The 23,638-nt window shown below is 41.8% G+C and overlaps 1 protein-coding gene across 12 annotated transcripts in view; it reads left to right on the forward strand.

Moving 5' to 3' along the window:
- fryl (furry homolog, like) overlaps positions 1 to 23,638 on the forward strand; it is an 82,472-nt gene that overhangs the window by 52,297 nt on the left and 6,537 nt on the right. For 7 of the 12 annotated variants that reach the window (XM_054602217.1, XM_054602216.1, XM_054602215.1 and 4 more), the window contains 19 exons: positions 764 to 946; positions 1,976 to 2,177; positions 3,302 to 3,423; positions 3,530 to 3,717; positions 4,396 to 4,490; positions 4,600 to 5,195; positions 6,252 to 6,520; positions 6,609 to 6,749; positions 8,210 to 8,410; positions 8,502 to 8,663; positions 9,461 to 9,571; positions 9,735 to 9,911; positions 11,154 to 11,354; positions 13,281 to 13,472; positions 16,477 to 16,901; positions 19,219 to 19,426; positions 19,553 to 19,702; positions 20,531 to 20,629; positions 21,942 to 22,010. In XM_054602217.1, the coding sequence (XP_054458192.1) occupies positions 764 to 946; positions 1,976 to 2,177; positions 3,302 to 3,423; positions 3,530 to 3,717; positions 4,396 to 4,490; positions 4,600 to 5,195; positions 6,252 to 6,520; positions 6,609 to 6,749; positions 8,210 to 8,410; positions 8,502 to 8,663; positions 9,461 to 9,571; positions 9,735 to 9,911; positions 11,154 to 11,354; positions 13,281 to 13,472; positions 16,477 to 16,901; positions 19,219 to 19,426; positions 19,553 to 19,702; positions 20,531 to 20,629; positions 21,942 to 22,010 (3,791 nt within the window). The remainder of the gene's footprint in view (positions 1 to 763; positions 947 to 1,975; positions 2,178 to 3,301; positions 3,424 to 3,529; positions 3,718 to 4,395; positions 4,491 to 4,599; positions 5,196 to 6,251; positions 6,521 to 6,608; positions 6,750 to 8,209; positions 8,411 to 8,501; positions 8,664 to 9,460; positions 9,572 to 9,734; positions 9,912 to 11,153; positions 11,355 to 13,280; positions 13,473 to 16,476; positions 16,902 to 19,218; positions 19,427 to 19,552; positions 19,703 to 20,530; positions 20,630 to 21,941; positions 22,011 to 23,638) is intronic. The other 5 variants (XM_054602210.1, XM_054602214.1, XM_054602220.1 and 2 more) reach the window with 2 other exon arrangements.

Genomic DNA, 23,638 nt, shown 5'->3' on the forward strand with positions numbered 1-23,638 from the left:
TTCTTCAGGGGCCTCTCAGGTCCTGGCTCTTAATAACCAGATACTTTGCAACAAATACGTTAATAAATATATTTTTTAAACAGTTTTAAGTCACTAAAACGTATACTTTTTAAGATGTACATTTTTATATACTCCGGTTACTTTTCATCTCCTATTGGTTTGTGGACTGCTCTTATGAAGTCTCGAGTTTGTGTCAACGGCCAAATGATACATCGACCAGACGGTGTTGTAAGAGGAGACTCGTTCCCTACCTTCTCAGAGTTTTCATTAGCAAGAGACTGTTCCTGAAAGGCCACTGATATGTCTGTATATTTCGTGTAACAAGACTCACAATCAAGGTTTTCTTGTGTTTTCATCTCCTTTTATTGTAAAGTGACACTAAGCAGCAACTCCACTTCGTCGCCCGTCCACATATTAGTCAAATACATTTTTTGCCATAGCACTAAACATCAACAACGTATAAAAAAAGAAATAATTAGCCATTGCTTTAGTATTGTTTGCTATTTGTTAACACCACCAAAGGAGAATTGGCTCACTGAGCATGCTCTGAATCTTCACCTCTGGTATTTGAGGTTTTGTTGAAGTAGCTTTTATCGCCACCTACAGGCCTGGCGAGGGTTTGGAGTTGTTTCTGGAATTTCATTTTATAACATAGAGGAAAATATGTTTTTAAAAATATCTTACTGACCTCACACTTCATTACACCTCGACAAGATAAAGTCACATGATCTAATCCCTCTCCCTCCTCTGTGTCTTCTTCCAGGGTTTGACCATCAGCACCCAGAGGTGTACGAGCACTGCAAGCGTCTGCTGCTTCACCTGCTCGTTGTTCAGGGAGCAAACAGCAGCGTTCAGTCTGTGGCCATGGTGCTGTTACGCAACCGAGACTACAACGAGCCGAGGGTCCTGACTGTGAAGCCGGTAGCTCCAGAGATCAACCTCACAGGTCAGTTCAGCTGTGGAGCTCGAAAATCAGAAGAGGAAGGAGATAAACCATTGTTTAACTCAAGGGATTTTGAAATACAGTTGTATGAATAGAAAGGAGGGGAAGTAGCAGACGCATATCGCTCATACTTTTTTTGTATTGTCATAGTAGATCACTGGGTGGCAGTTATGTTTAGGATCACACAGGTTTCCCTGTCACAGAATGTCAAAAACATGATTGGAATATCCAATTGGCCTACTGGGCACTGTGGCCCAAAGTCTCAGGATCCCCCCTAGCCTTCAACTACAATATTTTTTCAAAGAGACGAAACCCCAAGCAGGTAGAGACTCATAATGACCACAAAGAAACAGGAAACGACCACAAAGAGATACAAAATGACTACAAATAGAAACAAAACAACTACGAAGAGACAGAAACTAATAAAAAGAGACATCAAATAGACAATAGGCAACCAGAAAGAACCATAAAACACCAAAAAAAGAGATGCAAAGTGAGTAAAAAAGGGACAAACCAACCACAGACAAAAAACAACTACAAAAAAGACCAAAACAATGAGCCTACAAAGAGACTAAAACAACTGCAAAACAGGTGCAAAGAGATAAATTGAATAAAATAACTATGAAAAGGTGCAAAGCAACCTAAAGAGACACAAATGACCACATAGAGACATGGAAAAACTAAAAAAGACTACAAAAACTACAAAAAGACAACAATTAACTTCAAAGAGACACAAAATAACCACAAAACAACAACCACAAGAGGCTAAACAACTATAAAGTCTGTGTGTATTGCTCCTATGTAGGAGAGGTGGTGGGGCCTTTTGCATATCTGTGCCCAGGGGCCCGTTGTCTCATAATCCGCCATCCTCCCCATGACAGACCCTACTACTTAAGATTTTCACAAAGTGAAACCTTCATTATCAGTTTATATATAATTTTATATATATATATATATATATTGTGTGTGTGTGTGTGTGTGTGGTGTTGATGCCACACATCTCATCGTGTACATTGTGTATCGTTCCTACAGGAGTACAGGAGCTCTTGTCGGACTGTCAGCCGTCCCCGATGACGGACTCCGGCCTCAGCTCCAGCTCCACCTCCTCCAGCATCAGTCTGGGTGCCGGTGGAGCTGCTCTGTCCCACCTCTCCCCATCGCTGCTCAGTGAGGTCGACGCCACTGTTGAACAGGACGAGAAGGTCAAATCTCTCATCGAGTTCATTACCTCAAGGTGAGAAGACCCCGTTATGGAAATCTATATCTTCCAGAACAACACATTTACTACTATCACTGCTTGTAACTAACTTGATCTAACGTATAATCTCACATGTTTAGTATGTATCTTTTTCAATCATACAGATTTATCAAAACACTGTTTTGCACCATGTTGTTCATTCTGTTCAATGATTTGCTTTCATGCCTCCAGCAGTGTCTGAAAGGACCGGGTACTTTTTTGTTAAATTGCATGGTTTTTGATTTTCGGGTTGGTTTCGTATTTGCTCATTTTGCCTGGTGTGATAACATCAACTGATGATTTGAGGTGTGGTGTGATTCCATATCTTTAATAAGAGAGTTCTGATGTTTATCAGTGTGTCTGTATGAGGTTCTCCTCCACAGTCAGTGTTTCACTACAGCAGATGTTTGTAGAATCAGACAGGAGAACCAGCACGGAGCAGATCAATGTTCTGCTGTGGACGTATTTTAGACTCCTAAAAGAATCAATATCAGTTTAAGAGAACGCTATATTTAGAATATTTTCACCTCTTTACCTTTATGACGGAGAACTGAAGCTGTTATCTATGCTCTCTACAAAGACACCAGACTACATTCACACAAACAGAGATTTAACCTCTCAGAACACAGGAGCTGCTCTCCACTGTTAGTCTGTTTGCGTCTCCATTCATATTTCTTTCCATGCCCTTATAAATGCATTAATAATAATAATAATAATAATATTATTATTATTATTATTATTATTATTAATCTATAAGCTTATTCTGTACATTTGTTATTAAAAAACACAAACACACTTTCTCAGTCATCCGTCCAAACAAACAGCTGTGAGGAGAGAGAGTGTATTGGGTTAGAATCACAGTCTCCGCTTATAAATACGTCATTAGTCTATGTCTTGTTATAATTTAAAAAAATGTAAATAATGTGTAATAAGAGATTATGATCGATTATTTATTTTTTTACAACCCTTTTCATAAAAATGACAGAAGAGAAAGTCTATGGCAACACTGCTGTAGAAAATATACTGACCATGGATGAGTACCTCATGCAACCCCTCTTCAAAACATCCCAACCATCCCTTTAACATGTCACATTGCCTGATTTGTTGTTGTGTTCTTGTAGAAAACGGGGTCCGCTCTGGAACCACGAGGACGTGTCTCCCAAGAACCCCAACATCAAGAGCGCCGAGCAGCTGAGTGTGTTTGTCAGACACGTGATGACCGTCTTCAAACATTCCCCTTCAGGTCCGTACGGTGCATCACTGCTTAGTGCATCATTTTACAGATTTACAGATATGATTCGGACAGCTTGGTCGTACTCACCTGCATGTGCATCCCCCCCCTCCTCCAGGTTTCCAGCTGGACTCGTTGCTGAGTGAAGTAGCCCTTCAAACAGCTCTGTCCTGCTCTTCTCGTCATTACGCCGGACGCTCGTTCCAGATCTTCAGGGCATTAAAACAACCTCTCACTCTTGCCACGCTGTCCGACATTCTCTCTCGGCTGGTGGAGACCGTGGGAGACCCAGGAGAGGAGGCTCAGGTCAGAACGTAGAACAGACACATGGTCCTGTTATGCATCGGTTTAAACTAGCGATGCACCGATCAATTTGCAAGTCCAATTTACGGAGTAGCACAGACCATAACTACACATCCACACACACATCACTATGTCGTCTTTGTAGAAGCTCTTCACATAAAGCTCAGAATTTGTAATATCTCCACATCCAAAATAAATTCATCCAAGACATTAGAACAACTTTTGAGATTTGTTTGAGTGAGAGAAGGTCTTGTAACTTGGTGCAGTTTTGGAGAAAATGTAAGTTATTTAATAGTCAATGTTTTTATATGAACATTCAATTTAATTAAAATATTCCGAGAATGGAAAGCTAGAAAAACATTTATATCGGATATCAGAATCGGAATTGGCCAAGAAAATTGCAATCGCTCTATCTCTGCTCACTATATTAGATAAAGATATTGTATTTATATTTGATTATGCACATAAAAAAAATCTATTTTCCTTTAAAAAAAAAAAAGAAAACTACTTTACTTCATAAAGGAATGCTTGGCACAATCTGGCTCCTTAATATTATATGGAAAATAACCCACAGATTTTACAGGAAGTACATTACTCCGTAGATTAAGAGAGTCCGATGTTGTAAGTGTTGTGTATTGGTTTTCTGTCTGACAGACTGACCTCTGGTGTTTCTTCTTTCAGGGTTTTGTCATTGAACTTCTCCTGACTCTGGAGTCGGGCATCGACACGCTGGCAGACACGGTGAAGAACTATGACCTCCTCACCGCCTTAGCACAGTAAGTCCTCCCACCTATAACCTCTTCATTTCACTACGTTTGACTCCATCACATAACCACAAACATATTGGAGCCTTTTACATAAACGATTTCTAATTTTTTTCCACAGGACCTCCGCCCGTGATCACCTGTTGGGGCCAAAGTTCGCCACCAACAGGAAAAGCACGGGCCAGCTGAACCTGAGCGGCGGCGGTCTGTTTCACAACGCTCACACCCGCAGCAACTCTCTCCGCGCCAGCCTGGTGGGCGAGAGGAAGGCCGACAGACGAAGGAGCAACACCCTGGACATAGCGGACCGGCTCGGCGGCAGCCACGGCAACCTGGCGCGCACGCGGAGCTTATCGGCACTAGGTGGCGGCGGGGGTCCAGGAGGGGACGCCATCCCCCCCGTGGACCCTTCCAACCTGATGGCCACCGTGTTCTGGATCGCGGCCTCGCTGCTGGAGTCGGACTACGAGTTCGAGTACCTGCTGGCCCTGCGGCTCCTCAACAAGCTGCTGGGCCAGCTGCCTCTGGACCGGGTCGACAGCAGGGAGCGTCTGGAGAATGTCCAGGCCAAGCTGAAGTGGTACAGCTACCCCGGGCTGCTGCAGCTCTTCCTGAAGGGCTTCACCTCCGCCTCCACTCAGGAGCTCACCATCCACCTGCTGAGCAAGCTCATCAGCGTCTCCAGACAGACGCTGGTAGACCCGTCACAAGTGGCAGGTAAGGGTGCAGGACTGAGGAAATGTACTCTCACTGCTGACTTGATCAAGGATCGGTATATTAGGGTCATTGTAGGTAAATAAATAAATAATTTAATAAATATGGGAAATTTAGGAAATATTCCGAGAAAAATCTCAGGTTATAAATCATAGAATTACCGGAAAGACATTTAGATATTCTCTGAGATTTAAGTGGTAACTGTACAAGAACAAAAAGTCGTACATTTTAGAGAAATATACTCAGAAATTCACTCAGATTAAAGCCACATTATTTTTAAGAAAGTAACTCTGAAATTTGGCCCCAAAAAAATAAATATGGGAATTTAGAAAACTCAATATTCTTCAATATCTTGGAGTCGTAAATTTCCGAAAAGAAAATCACACATTTTTTTGGTCACTTTGCAAGGTTGGATTAAACTCATCAAATCACCATCGTTAAACTCTGCGGTAATTTGAGTAACGTTTGTAAAAACTTGGTAACACGGACAAGACCTGAAAGATACATATTAATGTTTTCTTTCATGTTCTTTGTGTGTTCTTTTAGAAACATAAAATAAATGCAAATATGATTAATATATTTTGCGCTGTTTAACAGAGGCACAGTGAAGAGTTGTGGCTCTTTGACAAAAAAGTTTTCTCTTGTAAGATTATGACTATAATCTAAGTGAATAATCATGTTTTCTTTCGTCCATTATGATTTTTTTCCCTTCTGAATTATCTGAATATAACCCCCCACCTCCAGATGTATTATTTTTTTTTTATTTTTTTTTTACTAAATGTGTTTCCTTAATTTGAAACATCATGCTTTCAAGTGCAGATCGCTAATTGTCACCAGTTTATAGTAGTGTTTGGATTTGTAAGAGGCTGAAATGTGAAACTACAATTTGACACAGTGCAGTTTCACAAAAGCGTTTGTTTTTCTTTTTATTGCGTTTAGTGCTCAGTTCAATACAAACATTTTGGTTATCAGCTGTATTGCTATTCGTAACTGCTGAAGCCTTCTTTGCTGATCATGTGACTCTTTGTCTCCCTTCTCTCCTCTGTACATGTGCTGCAGGTTTCCCTCTGAACATCCTGTGCCTCCTACCACATCTCATCCAGCACTTCGACAGCCCGACTCCGTTCTGCAAGGAGACGGCCGATAAGATCGCCAAGTTGTGCGCAGAGGAGAAGTCGGCCACGCTGTCCAACCTGGCCCACATGATGAGCCTCTACAGCACGCACAGCTACTCCCGAGACTGCACCAACTGGATCAACGTGGTCTGCCGATACCTCCACGACGCCTTCGCCGAGATAACCTTGAACCTGGTTACATACTTGGCCGAGGTACAACACGATGAAGATCAGACTCATTGCCGTTTAATCCCACATTGGTAAGATCAAACCAGTGATGTGTCTTGTCTCTCTCACTCAGTTGCTGGAGAAGGGCCTTCCCAGCATGCAGCAGTCCTTGTTGCAGATCATCTACAGCCTGCTGAGTCACATCGACCTATCGGCAGCCCCCGTCAAACAGTTCAACCTGGAGATCATGAAGATCATCGGCAAATATGTTCAGGTGAGCTTTCGCCGCACTTTAAATTATCAGTCAGTAACCAAAATATCTTGTTGGTTGTTATGAGTTATTCTTATTAGTTATTTCTTTAGTGACTCAATAGGTTAAGATTTACTTTAGGAGTATAGACTAGTGGTGTAACAGACTACTGTCGATCAGTGATCTCCCTCCACCACCCCTCTCATTACAATAAAGAGGCGGAGCTCTCAGGATGGTTATTAATGAACCGTAGAATGCAGTTCAATGACGTATCTTTTCCAGGAGGTGGCAGTGTTTGTTAACAGATGTCTGTTTAATGCAAAGAAACCTGGTCTGCTACTCTTTTTATAATTTAATTTGTAGGTTTACGAATGGACAAAGCCCATTTTTTCTCTTTCTCTTTCACCCTCTAACCACAATCCCTCCACTCCCTTTACACAAAACAAAACAAAACAGAATAAAATGAAATCAATAAATGAACCGAATGTGGATTTTGAAAAACATTACACGCTTAATAATTGTATGTTTTTACTGGGTGCAGCCTGGTGTGATATTTTACATATCTTTTATTTACTGTGTCTTTTGTGTACTACTCTTATGTCTTGTTGGCTATGTATTGATTAAAGCTGATTAGGCCTGCAAATAACAATTATTTTTTATTGTCAAATGATTCATATCAATAAGTTTGGTCTATGAAATGTCATAAAATGTTAAAAAATGTCTCAATGTTTCCCAAAGCCCAAGAGGACGTCCTCAAATGTCTTGTTTTGTCCACAACTCAAATATTTCACTTTACTGTCCCAGAGGAGGAAAGAAAATATTCACAATTAAGAAGCTGGCTTAACTGATTATCAAATGGTTGCTAATTTAATAGTTGATAACTAATTGATAAATTGTTGCAGCTGAGTGTAGCGCTATTGCAAAGTGAAACTTCCCCTTGGGGACAGTAAAGTATATCTTATCTTATATTTTCTCATACAGCCTGATGTATGTGAACACTGGGAGGATCTGGTCTATAAATAGCAGCACACATGAGAATAAAAAAAAAAAAAAAGTCACATGTCTTTAGAGGGTCATTGTTTGGTCGTCTCTTTGATGCAGCTCCATCTCAGTGTGGAAGCCTTTTACCAGCCTCCGACCCAGAGCACTATATGCTCCTCACTTACACCACGACTGCCTCAGGGCTCGTTCTGTACTGGCTTACTACCAGTGTTTCCATTGTGTTTGTGCGTATGCAGCATCACCCCTGCATGTGCATTGGTGTGCACTGTGGCTTGGCATCCTTTTAAGGTCCCCTCACTTTAACACATGCCATACATTGTAGAAAAATGTTATAGAATACAAATGGCCTCAGAGTGGCTGCTGTGAGTTTGAGTTTGTTTCGGCCGTTTGAGGAGAAAATATGTCATGAATCCTCCAGAAACACCTACACAGCCCGACGTCTCACAATGGTCTCATTATGTTCCTGTGTTTGTTTCTCACAGAGCCCTCATTGGAAGGAGGCTCAGAACATTCTGAAGTTGGTGGTGTCCCGCTCGGCCAGCCTCGTTGTCCCTGACGACGTGCAGCGCTCTTACAGCACAGAGTCGTGCGGCTCGCCAGAAATCGCCTTTACGCGAATATTCAACAACTCTTCTAAGGAGCTGCCCGGAAAAACTCTGGACTTCCATTTCGACATCTCAGAGGTCAGTGTCCTCCTGCTCCAGTGCACTTATTTCACTTTGAGGATATGCTCGGTTTTACACTTTTGCTAACTGGCTTTATTTGACTCTATAGACACCGATCATTGGGCATAAATATGGGGACCAGCGTACTGCAGCGGGTCGGAATGGAAAGCCGCAGGTGATCGCCGTAACGAGGAGCACCTCCTCCACGTCCTCCGGATCCAACTCCAATGGTCTGGTGCCAGTGAGCTGGAAGAGGCCTCAGCTCTCCCAGGTACCTGATCAAACAGACACAAGACATCCAACACTGTTCACTATGTCAAAACAGGAACCACAGAAACATTTTACCAAAGAACATCTGCAAAAGAAAATACAAATGTATGTGTGTTTCCATTAACGGGTGTTTTAGAAATATGAGAAGTTGGTTGGTTGAGATAAGAGACACCCACTGACTTGAAGGTGGATCTTTACCAGATCCGGTCAGGTCCGGTCCTATTGATCAGACTTTTTCTTATATACAGCTCATCTAAGTAATGTCTAGATCAGGTGGCAACCTCCGGTCCTGCCAAGTGAAGCCGATGCTTCATGTGTTAAAACTTGCATTCTCTCTACTGTCCATCAGGGGGCGACTCCTCTGGTTGTATAGAAGTCTATGAGAAAATGACTCTACTTCTCTCTTGATTTATTCCCTCAGTAAACATTGTAAACATGAGTTTATGGTCTCAATCTCTAGTTTCAAGTCTTCTTCAATACAGCATGATGTTCATTTAGTAAATGATGCTCCATTTAGAGTCAAACAGACCATAAAGCAGGGGATGCTTTAGGGCGGGGCTACACACTGATTGACAGGTCGACACCAGAGACGTATACGGCGTCTCTACGTCACTCCTCCTCAGTCCTAATATGGTCACTTCTTACTAACATGGTCTAGATAAGTTCAGGCTTTAGTGCTTGTGTGAAACAGACTTGACTCACTTTGTAGTTCTTATGGACCCGTTGTCGTATGTTGTACAGATAGAAAAAGAGTCTCAAGAACAGTTTTCTCATTGTGATTATGTGTTTTTGTTACAGAGGAGAACCAGAGAGAGGCTGATGAATGTCCTGTCTTTATGCGGCCCAGAGTCTGGCCTTCCAAAAAATCCATCTGTAAGACTCCTCTCCTACTCTAAAGCCTCTGACAAGGTCTCTGTGAAATCACTGTTAAAGATAACATTGTTGTTATTGTCTTTTTGTTGTTATTGATTTTTGATTTCATTTTTTGTTTGAATGTTTTTTTCAATGGACATACAGCGATTGTATTTTACCTTTTGACAACAGAGCGCCTCTTTCCTTCCTTTCTGTGCAGGTGGTGTTCTCCTCCAACGAGGATCTGGACTCTGCAGACCAGCAGACCAGTCTCATACCCACGGTGGAGGAGGTGGTCCGAGAGGAGGAGCTGCAGGGAGAAGACACGGGCAGTGAGCAGCAGTTTGGTGTCTTCAAGGACTTTGACTTCTTAGATGTGGAGCTGGAGGATGCTGAGGTGAGACATTACAGTGAATTTGATGCACACACAATCAGGCATTGAGTCAAGGTGAAGTAGCCACATATGAAGGCGAAATGGCTGTAATAATTAATAAAGGTAATAAATTGAAGGACATATGAAGGAGCTAATAGTGGACAGTATAACTATGTCATCTCCGAAATATATATAAATCATCTTTTAAAGACCACAATTATTAAATCCACTTAAATGGTCTGAAGTGCAGGAACCCCGAGGCAAGTACAGTTTTGACTTTTTCCTCAAGTGCTTGCAAACTCAGTTCATTTAGTTTTCATCACTTCTTTTGGCGATTGTGTATTTAATTGTGTTCCAGATTAACAACTTTGAAGGGATAGAAGTGATGTTCTGAAGTGTGTTTGTATGAGGTTCTCCTCCATAGTCAGTGTTTTACTACAGTATATTTAGAATATTTTCACCTCTTTACCTTTCTGACGGAGAACTGAAGCTGTTATCTATGCTCTCTACAAAGACACCAGACTCCATTCACACAAACAGAGATTTAACCTCTCAGAACACAGGAGTTACTGCTCTGCTGCTGCCTCCAGTGATTAGTTAGTTTGTGTTTTTGTGTGACTTTGCTAAATCCGAACTAACCCTCTAAAAGACAAAAGTCACACTATAACACAAACTAATCAATGGAGACAGCAGTAAACCAGCATCTACTGTTGTAAAACACTGACTATGAAGAAGAACCTCATAAAAACACAATTCTAAACATCACAACTATCTCTGGTATGTTTGTGTGTCTTGATTTGTGTGTACATTTCTGTGTTCTGTAACTGTCTTAAGTCTACTAACACACGTATTCCTTCTCTTCTCTTGCCACAAGGAGTTGCAGGTAAGTCTGTGGACCAGAAAGCTTTTTTTTTTTTTTTTTTTTTTTTTTAGAGATGCCGTTCTCTGCAGTACCCCCCCCCCCCAGTTGTCTCTCCGTGTTGTCGCCAAATAAATCGCTTTAGTGCTCTTTGATTTTGAAATTGTGCCTTCTGTGATTGTGAACCCTTTTTTTTTTTTTTTTTTTTATAGTTTTAGAACATTGCATCATTTTCCATCCCATTATATGGAGGGAAATCACCTCACCCACTCATGCGTTTCTTTATAATTTGTTGTTTTTTGATTGTGGAATGTTGGATGTTGTCTTGTGCTGTGTTTCCTTTGTTTTGTTAAAATCGTACCCAGTGTGCACTGCTCTGTCTCACTGCTGTTTTGCCTTCATTGCAGGGGGAGAGCATGGACAACTTCAACTGGGGGGTTCGCCGCCGCTCCCTGGAGAGCATGGACAAAGGGGACACGCCGTCTCTGCAGGAGTGTCAGTACGCCGGCAGCACGCCGAGCCTCAACCTCACAAACCACGAGGACACGGACGAATCGTCGGAGGAGGAGGTACTGAGCGCTAGCCAGATTCTCACCCGCTCTGGCCTTGTAAGTCTCACTCTAGTTAGGGTCCCCCCCCCCCACACACACACACACACACACACACACAAATCCACCCCACCATGCTCCTCACACAGCCCGCTGGCATGGTGTGTGCGCGTGTGTGTGTGCAGTTGTGTGCGTACTGAGCCGGACCTGAGGGCTAGATGCTTGCTTCTTCGCTGGTGGTGGTAGACGCCCCCCCCTCCCCTCCACCTTCAATCCTCTCAGCCCCTCTTCCTCTGACCGCTAGATTAATGCTTTTATTCTTAGTCATAGCTGCTTTTATTTCCCCGATAGGTAAGTACAGTTTGGGAAAACTCAAATAAATTGAGCTCACATTGACTCAAGTTAAATCGCTGATATTTGAATAGTTTTATTAACAAGAGGAGACATTTAGAATTCAGTGTAACTTAAGAATCAAATATGACAAGAATTCAGTATAACAGCATGCCCCTTTGCATTTCTTTGGCCGCCTCTCTCTAACTCTCTCTTGCTTTTGTTTCGCTTTGCAAGCCAAAGGTTCCAATAATAATAATACCATTAATATAAATGCTTAACCTCTCTTTAATGAGGCTCTTTTCTCTCTTCTTCTGCTCTTCCTGATCTTGGTAGTGCACGGTGAGAGAATGAGCTTTTGCCTCTCGTGGATATATATCCCCAACAATGTTTAAAGTCGTCCAGTATTCCTCTGTACTGCTAGAACAAACGAGCATGCAGCATTTATTTATGTGTTTAAACTGAGATTTAGTGTATAATTACTATTATTGATATTGGCATGATGCTACTTTTTTACCTGAATCAACTGAATGGAAGACTAAAATGACTAAATGTCATGCTCAGCTTGAAACAGAAACACAACATTTTATTTGTTCAACTGCAAAGAAATAAGCAACAATTTGGACATGCAATTAAAAGACTTATAATTTATGGTTTAAAGTGCACGATTGACTCTAAACTAATCATCAACTCTAGTGTAGCTAATAATAGAAGCTCCTTGTATATTACAACATCAAACCCAGCACATCATCCATGTATGTTGCACCCCACAGTAGGTCATGTAGAGTGTTAGCAACAAGTATCACTGCATTAAGGTTTAGTAAAGAATCTATCTGGCCACGTGGCAGAATGCTTTAGAGACATCTACTATATTAAATTGGGCTGTACCGAATGTGATTTATTACATTCAAAGCTTCTATTGAGGTTTTCGAATGAAGCTTCAAATGTCTGATGTCATAACCCTAAAGAAATGGAAAAATAGATTTCTTGTCATTGTCTTTTATATATTATTTATGGTGCTGTTAGATTGCTGCTTCCTTCCCTTTGTCTGCTACAAGCGGGAGAGCAAGCTGCCTTTGACCTCCCTGGACATTTAGATTTTGAAAAGCTAAACACTTTTAGATTGAAGTAGAATATTTTGTTAGATAAAAACATTTCAAAACGAACAAACAAGTATTTTGGAAATTATTACATCAATCTTTTTTTAAATATATGCTGACTTTTTGACTTAACAATGCTCTGGTAATTGTTTGGTCAGAAACAACGCAGCCACCATCCGAATATAATTCTGCAAAAAGTATAATACTACTTATAATTAGTGTAGCCTTATCTTTATTTGACACTATACAAAAATACCGGGTTTCAACACAATGAAAGAAAAAACGTGCGAAAAAAATTATTCGCAGCATTCGAATGTTGATTTAGAATTAGAATGTCGATGTTATGATTGAAGCTTCAGAATATTTGGTACAGCCCTAATTTTGTCAAAAAATCCATATAAACATGTTTTAGAAATTCTCCTAAAGTAGATTTAGTTCAGTCTATGTGTTGCCATAGTGACGTCTCAGCCCTTAGCGTACTTTTAATAAAGGTTTGCATCAAACCAGACGAACACATAACACAATGTTTTGCGTTTGTATGTTTTTTCTTCTCCAGCTGAACAGCGACTCTGCCACCGACGACACGGCCTCCAACCACGTGGACTCCCTGCAGCAGTCCCAGGAGTCGTCCAGCAGCGCCCTGACGGAGGAGGCCACCGTCCTGCCCTCCCTCCCCTCCCTCCCCCGGCTGGATAGCCCCAGTTTGGAGATGGCCCACTCAGACAGCACCAGCAGCCAGCTGCCTGAGGTGCGATCAATCTGGGGGAGCAATAAACCGTGGTGCTCGGGTGCTTTCTAGCTCGCCTTTTTATTTTTCTCTCTGTTCGACCCTTTATCTGCTTTTTGTTGTACTTCTTGGCTCGTCTGCCTCCAGGGAGGTTTGACGGGGTTAAAGTGCTGGTTCTGTGACCGTGTCTGCCCGCTCTCGGGTGCAAGACATGGCGTGCTGCTTCTGACTCCTCCTACCGCCGCTTGCTTTGTTGCTTTGCTCTAGGGATGGGTGCTGAAGGCTAGCTCTTGCTCCTTTGTTTAAGGGTATATGTGGTTTACTAGTTATGTGGTGGGAGCTTTGCTTGCTTACTGTGATTCGGGGGAGAGATGAAAACCAAAACTCACCTCAGGTTGGCTGTCACTGCTCACCTTTAATAACACAAGCAACTGACCATTCCAACTAAATCCTCCATTAAAAAACTTGTGAAATGGACTCCAGCTCCTTTATCTTCGGCAGAAGCATGTGTGAGTATAAGTCCATTACAAGTTTGCAATTTTAACCTTTTAACTGAAACCCAATTAAACCCTTTTCAATTTGCTCCCATATTAACATGCCATAGCCTGTGATGAAAAGCTTTGCTATCTACTGCTACTGACATTTATCACTTGTACTAACAATGGTGAGTATCTCACGTTGCCCTGGTTTGCAGTTGCACACATTGGGGGGGGATTGCAGTATTTAAGCCAAATGGCCCAATTTTTTTAATCTTTTGAATATAGAGATTAGAGGAGTAAAAGTATGCAGACGGTAGCTACAGTGAGAAAAAAAACAAATGCATAATACGTTTATTTTCATTTATTTTGAACAGATAGTTGAGCAACTGTCAGACGTACAAAATCCTCTGGCTGGGCCTTGAGGTAGCGTTTTGTCCTCTGGCATCTTTGGTATAACGTTGATATTTTCAATATAAAAAGATGGAACATTTTGCACAAACACTTGTGTATTAAACTGTACGGAAACTGAACAGACACTTTCCCAAAAGGCACCAGGTCCCCGATCAGGCCCCGATCACAACGAGAGAAGTTGCTAGAAACACTTTGTTTTTCTTTGGTACGTTGCGATTTTGTAGCAGTTTTTAGACCAAATAACATTTTAAATATTCTCAACTTTTCAGTGCAACTTATCAATGTCACACAGCCAATCACATCAAGCAAAACATCTGCATCTTGAATCCATTTTTTCCTCATTATTAACATTAACATTTGATCATCTGGTTCATTTGTGCTCATCACACCCTTTATCGGCTTGTTGTTGCTGTGCTAACCTTAGCACAGGTTGCTAACGGCATACGGCTAAAAGTCTCCTAGTGAACTTTGGTTCAGCATTAAGTGCATCAATCTACATGCAGTTTATTCTAAGTTCACCGGACTCGGAATACACTGAATTCACCCAATAAATGGACCGTTTCGGCCCTAATAGAGCTATAAGAATAGTCTCGGCTCATACATATTTATGTAGTTAGGTCTTCTTCCCCTCAGTGACGATGCTTTATACACAGAACTGCATGCAACTTTCTAGGAACTCAATCTAGCCAACGGTCTCAATGTCATCCCAAGGACGTCTCCTCCATCACGGCCCCAGCTCTTAGTGTAATGAGCCCGAGATAAAACCATCAATACTCTTACTCATTCCCTCCAGGATGGCCGCGGACCACTTCTAAAAGCTTTCTGTAATATGGCTGCTGCCTCTGTGATGAACTGGCCGTCTGCCACACTCCGTTCTCCTAATGCATCAGACTTTTAAATAATAAAAAAAAAAAAACAAAGACAGGAGGAAAAACAAGTGCTTTTAATTAGAAACAGTTCTCTGTGCAATCTAACAACACATCCGTCCTCCATGTTTACGTCAAACTGGTTATTTAACATATGGGAGCTAATGTAATAAATCTAAATATGGATTTTTGAACTGTTCCTTCACTGATTAATTACTGCTGTTTGTAACGTCACAATTACAGACCATCACTTATGTGTAGTTCTGGAGTGCAGGTCATAAATCAGATGTAAACACTTCAGCCTCGTTTATCTGCTCCCCCGTTGACTCTCACTCGCTGTCGCTTCACCTCGAGGTCAAGTTTTTAATGGCATCTCAGTGATATATTGATATCGGCTTCAGTTTATGGATTATTTTCCTTTTTCTTTAATTTCTCACGAGGGACGGTGGCTTATAGAGTGACGTAAAGAGGCGATCTCAGAGGAAGAGAACCTCGTAAAAAGCGCTGTCTTGTACATTTGAGGCTCATATGTGTTCTTAAGTGAAGGATCTAGAAGTCTTAATTCAGCCTATCATAGAGGCTCAGCCATTAATCTGAGTTCTGTAACTGATATTAAGAGTTATGGACATAAAGGACTAAAGCTTCCATTAGGATGAATAAACGACTCAATAGATACATAAAGATAAGAAAGAAAAACCTCGACTATGAAATAAATGTGCAGGTTAATTTTAAAATAAATAAATATACTCAGAAATGGATAAATAAATTCATAATATGAAGATTAAGAGAAGTCAGTGAAAGGACAGAAGTAATCACAGATAAGTATAGAAAGTAACAGAAATAGATAATAGGAGTTACATAAACTAAAATGAGAACAGCCTAATAATGTGATTAAGTAAAATGATTTATTCATTTGAATAAATAAGAATAAGAAAGAAATTGAAAATATTTAAATATGAAAATTATTATTTTGTTAAGTAAATAAACCATGTATTTTTTGTTTCTATTTCTGTGCATATTTATTTATTTTCAAATTTACTTTACAATTATTTGATAATTGAGGCTTTTATTTTAAAAAAAAAATTCCTTAATATTTAATTTATTTAATGAAAGATTAATTTATTACATTGCAGCTTTAGTCCTCCATACATGAAAACCAGACCATCTCACTGTTGAAAGCCATAATATTTAATGTACAGTGTTGTTGTTTTTTATGTGGCATCATCTGCCAAACTGCTCCTGAGCGCCCCCTTCTGACTTGTTTCGCAGGACGCTGCAAGCGTGACGGCGGCGGACGAGCTGAGCAGCAGCGTGAGCGAGGACACGGGGTTTAGCAGCGCCCCCCCTCTGCCCTCTGACCCGTCAGAGCTGTGTGACCTCCCAGACTCACACGACCCTCAGTACGCTCAGGAACCCCAGGAGACCCAGGACCCTCAGGAAGACCTGGATCCTGCCCCCCCTCCTCCGCCGGCCATAGACACTCCACCGGGGTCCCTCTGTGAGGACGAGTCCCAAACGGTCCTCCCCCTACAGGTGCCTCTAGCCTTGCCACCAGAGACTAAGCCAGACCCCGATCCAGACCCAGACCCCGACAGCACCTGTGGCTCTGGGTGGGAGGATGACGTGACGCAGGCCCTGAAGGAGCTGGATGAGCGCTGTGAGGAGGAGGAGGCCGAATTCTCTAGCATGTCCAGGTGAGTGGACTGTTCTGGATCAAGGCCACACCACATGGTTTTACAGAGAATCTGAAGAGATGCAAGTCACATTATGATGGATCTGTATAAACCATCTTATACCTGCAACCTAAATGTCAAATGAATACTGGTCTGTGGGTTTTCGCTGCATCGTCCATATGACACTGATTATTCTTGTATTGTACTGTCCGTGATAAATTGAAGAGTTTTTACATGCAAATACTTTCAGCCAGAAGACAAAAACAAAGCAAGATAAATGAATCACCATTATTTTCCATTTTAAAATATTTACTTTGTATAACAGTTCAAATAAGAAGAGACGTGACCAAAATCTCATGATTTACTAGAGGTACAAGAAACTGTTGTACAGAAAATGTTTTTTTTGTTACATTTTTATTAAATATAATATCAGGGAAGCATCAGAGAAAAACAAGCATTGGTGCTACATCCCACAGCAAAAGCCACATATTTAGACATGAGTGAGGCATCTAGTACCAAGATGACATACATTGAGCTTTGTTGATTCAGTTCAGCAAGTGAGTGATGGATTGACTGGTCGTACTGTAATGTCACATAGTTGTTCATAGTTCAGTAGGTTTTTTCCACAGAGGTCCCTTCCTTTCTTTAAAAAAAAAACCCAGTAAAAACATTTAATGAAGCAGCTTCAGGTTAAAAATCTGTTTTTCTCCGACGCTGTTCAGAGGACGCAGGAGCTGAGAGACGAGCTGCTGCTAAATATAACTCAGTTTGTTTCTTTGATAACTTAAGATCCAGACATCCGAAGACTTAAATACTTCATCCGGTTAAAATATATTCACCACGATCTAAAAAAGAAGTTCGTAAAACTGGATTAAAAAAAAATCAATTTATGAGCTTCTGCCAGAAAACGCTGACGCGGCACAAAGAGGATATGACATCATTGACATTGTGACATTGATTAAAATGATGGATTTCTCAGGTTTGAAATTTGTTGGAAACATTCTGGGTGATGTGAGTGCACAACTCAACAGAATATGTATCACAGGTCTTGTTGTTTTTTCACATTTAGGTTGCAGAAAAGTTTAAGAAAGCAATGTCAACAGTCCTACGATGCATTACAGCACTCACTTGAGAAGACAAGCTTTTGCATTATCATTTTCAATGTTTTTATTCTGATAAAAGGTCGTATCAGTCAGTAAAACAATAGTTTGGTTATGGCTGCTTCGTGGTTTTACAGTATCTTGACTAGACGAGCCTCTGTGAGACTTTTCAGATGGCCTTATGGGTAATTTTCTTCTCTGGCTCGGCTCCCATGTGGGCCGGGACTACCGAGGTGGACCGGGGTTGGCTGTCCACATTTAATCATTCCCTCCTCAAGGTGGGCCAACTCAGGCTGGAGGACAGCTGTAAATTTTGAAACTACACCAAACACACACACACACACACACACACACACACACACACACAGAGCCGCTCTCTTAGCATCTTACTAACATACGTCACTGTACTCAAGGTCCTCCACTTAGCTAAGCCATGCGTGATTGATAGTCAAGCGTATTAGTGGGGTGCACTCTGGGTGATTGTGTGGAAACAGCGTGGCTCTAACCAGTTCAGTGTTATTTGTTTCTATGTGAGAGGATTTATGTGAGTGTGGGAGAGAGAGAGACAAAAACAACTCACCACCGTTCTACCTACTGTGAGGTTGGCAGCCGGCTCTGTATTTTTTGGAAAGTGTGTGTGTATGAGCCGATGCCGAGCTGGTGTCGAGCTCCCTGCAGTCCTGTGTGGGATGGGTGTGCAGTGCGCTAGTGCCGTTAGCAGTTGCAGCACAGTGGAGCTGCAGACGAGGGGGATAGAGTGTGAGGGAGGGAGAAAAGAGAAGCGATAGTTGGGGTGAGGATGAGGACAGAGACAGTGTCCGCTACAGCGCTCGGCAGCGCCGGCTTCAGATACATATATTCTGTCTGCTTCTTCAGGCTGTTTGGTCCGACAGGCCTGTGAGTATCTGTGTGTGTGAGTGTGTGTGTGTGTGTGAGTGTGTGGGAGACAGAGATGTTTGCATGATGCTAAAATGCTCATAGCTCATATGTTGTTATTGTGCTGGAGCACTGCAGTAGATTAGAGCTCTCGATATACTGCAGCAGAATCTGCAGAGAGGCAGCGATGGTGAGGTTGTTTACTTGCAGCAGAGCGAGGATGTGTGTGTGTTTGTGTGTGTGTGTGTGTGTGTGTGTGTGTGTGTGTGTACATTTGTCCTTCAGTAAAAAAGACTGAGGGGAGTTTGGAACCCGTCGGATCGTTGCTCATTGGCCCACTGACTGTTTGTGTGTGTTTTCAGTCAGGATGAGGGTGACGCAGACTGCTTCCCGGAGATCCAGGCCTCTCCGCCCCCTTCGCCCTTCCTCTCCGCCATCCTGGCAGCGTTCCAGCCCGTCGCCTATGACAACGAGGAGGACGCCTGGCGTTGCCATGTCAACCAGATGTTGTCAGATACGGACGGTTCCTCTGCTGTGTACACGTTCCACGTGTTCTCCAGACTCTTTCAGGTGAACGCCGCTCTTAATAAGCTGCAGGGCTGCACTTAATCCACGTCGCCTACAAATCTTGTTTACAAGTGAGCATATGAGCAATAAATATCTTTTTTTTTTATTCCACATCCTTGTTTCATGCAGAACATTCAGAGGAAGTTTGGCTCCATTACGCACTCATCTGTTCGCTTTCTCGGGGAACGGCTCCAGAGAATGGGTAACCAGTTCCTCAGCTCCCTGGAGGTCATGACGTCTCACTCTCAGTGCCCCACAGTGCTGCTGGATGCAGAGACGGTGAGGATGTTCTGCATGGATGTCTGCACTTCATTTTTAATTTTTCATGGTGAAGCAAAGTGGCATAAAAAATACATACAGTGACATAAACATGGAAGGCAGACGTAAACACATACAGACAATAACATAAAGCAGATACAATAACGTAGGATATGAAATGATAAGCGTCCAGGAGTATAGATTACAATTATATTAGGTTACGAAGGGTGTGTGTGTGTGGCAGTCGATGTGTTCTTGGGCAAGACACTTAACCCCAAGTGCTGTGCCATCGGTGTGGACTGTGTTGCATGAATGTTAGTTAGTGTGGTGGCACCTTGTGGTAGCCTGTCATCAGTGTGTGTGGGTGAATGATATGTAATATATACTGATTGTGTGTGTAAAAGTCTGTAAATGTGTAATGTAATGTGTGTGTGTGTGTGTGTGTGTGTGTGTGTGTGCATGTTTGTATAAGAGGCAAAGGTAGAAGTCAAGAGTAAACTATGAGATGTGTGGCGGAAAGACAAAAGATGTAGTGGAATTGCAGTGGTAATAAATAAATATATGCTTCTGCAGTAATATCCGAATAATAATAAAAACAATATAATTATGGTCATACAATAATAATAATAAACTGCTGCTGGGTCTACTGATCTGCACTTACTTTGATAAAACCGAGCTAAAATACAATAATGTGTTTGCAGTATCATTTTATTTTTTATTGCATGTTATGCATATTCCTAAATGTGTACGTGTGTCCCGCCGTAGACCTTTCTTTCTGTCATGTACTGTGTATGTACCGGGTCATTGTTGTGGGTTAATGTTTGTGGTGTCCTGTCTTGCTGTTTGTAGCTGGTCTCTTGTGGACTGTTGGAGACTCTGAAGTTTAGTGTGCTGGAGTTGCAGGAACACCTGGACACCTACAACGCCAAGAGGGAAGCAGCAGAGCTCGTAAGTCGCCGAATTTACTTTTACCGTTCTCTTTGAAAACCTTCGTCCCTCGGGACTCGTTGCCTCACATCCCTCTGTGACTTCTTAAGGCTCAGCTGCAGTTTAAAGTGGCCCTATTATGCTTTTCCACTTTTTCCCTCTTCTTTAGTGTGTTATATATATTTTTGTACATGTAAAAGGTCCGTAGAGTCTAAAACCTGAAGTCCACCTCTAAAAGGAGTTACCCCCCCTAATGTTATGAGGTCACAATGTAACTTTATGAGGTCACAATGTAACTTTATGAGGTCATAAAGTTACAGAAGTCACGTAAAACTCCTTCCGGCTAGTTTGGCCCTCAAACGACAAAAGAGAGAGACTGAGATGAAGCTCCAGAGGAAGAGTTTTTTTAAATGTGAAACGTTGACCAATCACAACAGAGCGGGCTAGCTGACCAATCAGAGCAGACTTTGCTTTTTGGAGGAAGGAGCTACAACAGAGCGTTTCAGAGAGAGGGTGAGAAGAGGTGCTGCAGGACAGAATGATGAGGAAAAACAAGGAGGATTATGGGCATTAACACATGTAAACATGTAACTGTAACTTGAGATAAAAATATGCACCCGGAAAATAGCATAATAGGGCCTGTTTAAGTTGCTGTGTCAGGATATGTGTGTCTCACAATGTCCTCTCATCACAACAGAGATTGACGCAGGAAGCATATGTACATTGTCCTTTTATCCCTCTGCACATCGCAACCATGGAAATGCCAAAGAGGACATGGAGACAAATCGCTGATGCTGTTCGAGATAAGCCCCGGCCCGTCTCATCAGCAGGGCAGACATTGTGCTGGCTATGAGCAGATTCAGCAGCCGTTAGTGTCTGCATCACTAGTGACATCCCCCCCGCTGAAGGGATAAAAATAACCCTCGGCGCTCCTAAATCACTTATAGAAGGCCGAGGCCCGGAGTAGCTGTGAGGGGTGGGAGGAGGAACGAAGAAGAGGAGGAGGGGGGAAGGGGAACTAAGAGAGGAGAGATGAGATTGCAGAGGGTTCTGGGATTCAGGGGCGCTAATTGAATGAGACGGCGACAGTCTCTGGAGAGCCAGATACCATCCCTCGCTCTGGAGCAGGCCTCCTTTAATTCGCTAAGTACAACACTCTGATTAGATCTCCCTTCCTGAGCAACCTTTATTACATACGTACACAAATGTAGATGCAGAAGGAGGAAAAAAAAGCTCTTCTGTTGCCTCTGTTTTAGCAATCATCCTCTCCCTTTCCTAATGTTTGTTTCTCTTGTCTTGTCTTTTACCCGTTCCTGTCCTCCCTACCCTGTAGTGGCTGGAGAACTGCAGGAAAACATTTGGGGACAAAGACAGCAGCCAACGACCCAATACTCACGCACAGGTAGGAGGACTTCCTTTGTCTATGGCTGGGAATATTATTTGTAGTTTGTGTTGATAAAATATAAATCGTTAAAAGAATAAGGATTTTTTGTCCAGTGAGGTTTCTGCAATATGACTTATAAGGTTTGTCCTAAATGAAAATTCTGCTACGTAAATCACATCTACTGTAATCTGAAGGCTATCACTTATATGTCTACGTAGATGGTTTAACTTGTTTCCATACAGCCAATCAAATGGCTTCATTCTAAACTACATTTTGCATAAAGCAGTGCCGTCAACATAAGAGACATTATTAGCCCTCCCCTTCAAGTCTTCTTCATATCCAACTCTCAAACACGAACACCACATCTTGTCCTGCTTGTTGAATGAGCGACCAAAACACAAGAGTGCACCGCTAACGTTAGTTTGCAGGAAAGGTAGCGAAGTTAGCTGCTGAGATGCTGCACGTTGAACAGCATGTAAACTTACCTGCATGTCACTTGAGTCCGGTTAGATGCTGACGTGGTCCTTTTCTGTTCAACACCACTAACACGCTGTCTGCACGTGACTGCAGGGAAAAGTTTGTGTACTTTGCATCACTTTTTTTTCTGCCTTTTTAGATAATGAAAAAGTATTAACAATAAATAAAAAAACAAGACATAATTTTCTTACTACATTACACGTTTTTTGAGTTAGAGAGTATCAGTATAAAACTGAACTTTAAAATAAAAGCTGTATCTATTTGTTCAATTAAAGAATTTTGTATTATTGCAACAAGCAATTTGTTGTATTTGAGCAGGTTACTTAAAGCAGCAGAACTTAAATATCAGTTTTTTTTCAATGATTAAGTCAAAGAGAATGAAGAGAGATGAGAATTATGATGAAAGACATGCAAGTTTTCTTTTTCTATCTCAATAGTCCTCAGTTGCACGGAGACTTTACATGGTTTCACTCCAAAACATGCAGTTGTTGACATTTTGGCTTAAAGCTTGAGCTTCTTACATAGAATGTGTGGACTTCTGTGCTCAAAGCTTCTGTTTGCTCGGCACCCAAAGCAATGCTGTCCTGAGGCCTTTACACACCGAGAGGGGGACTAATTAAAAACATGCTGATGTGAAATACTCGCTTGATAATATTTTGCATTCAAACCATAGATGTACACTATTGTGTACGTTTTGAATATGTCTGTTCCATAGAGGAACCTCCGGTTCTGACGGGGGCGACTCCTCTGGTTGTATAGAAGTCTATGAGAAAATGACTCTACTTCTCTCTTGATTTATTCCCTCAGTAAACATTGTAAACATGAGTTTATGGTCTCAATCTCTAGTTTCAAGTCTTCTTCAATACAGCATGATGTTCATTTAGTAAATGATGCTCCATTTAGAGTCAAACAGACCATAAAGCAGGGGATGCTTTAGGGCGGGGCTACACACTGATTGACAGGTCTCTACAAGAGACGTATACAGGGTATCTACGTCACTCTGCCTCCAAATATGGTCACTTCCTGTTTACTGGTTGCATAAAAACAAGATGGCAGAGGCCAAAACGCTGAACTCAAGGCTTCATAACTTCAGTCCACAAACCAATGAATGACGTCACAATGACCACGTCCACTTCTTAAATTCGGTCTATGATTCCACACAACGTGAT

This window comes from Anoplopoma fimbria, chromosome 8, assembly GCF_027596085.1.
Source record: "Anoplopoma fimbria isolate UVic2021 breed Golden Eagle Sablefish chromosome 8, Afim_UVic_2022, whole genome shotgun sequence".
Classification (NCBI taxonomy): domain Eukaryota; kingdom Metazoa; phylum Chordata; class Actinopteri; order Perciformes; family Anoplopomatidae; genus Anoplopoma; species Anoplopoma fimbria.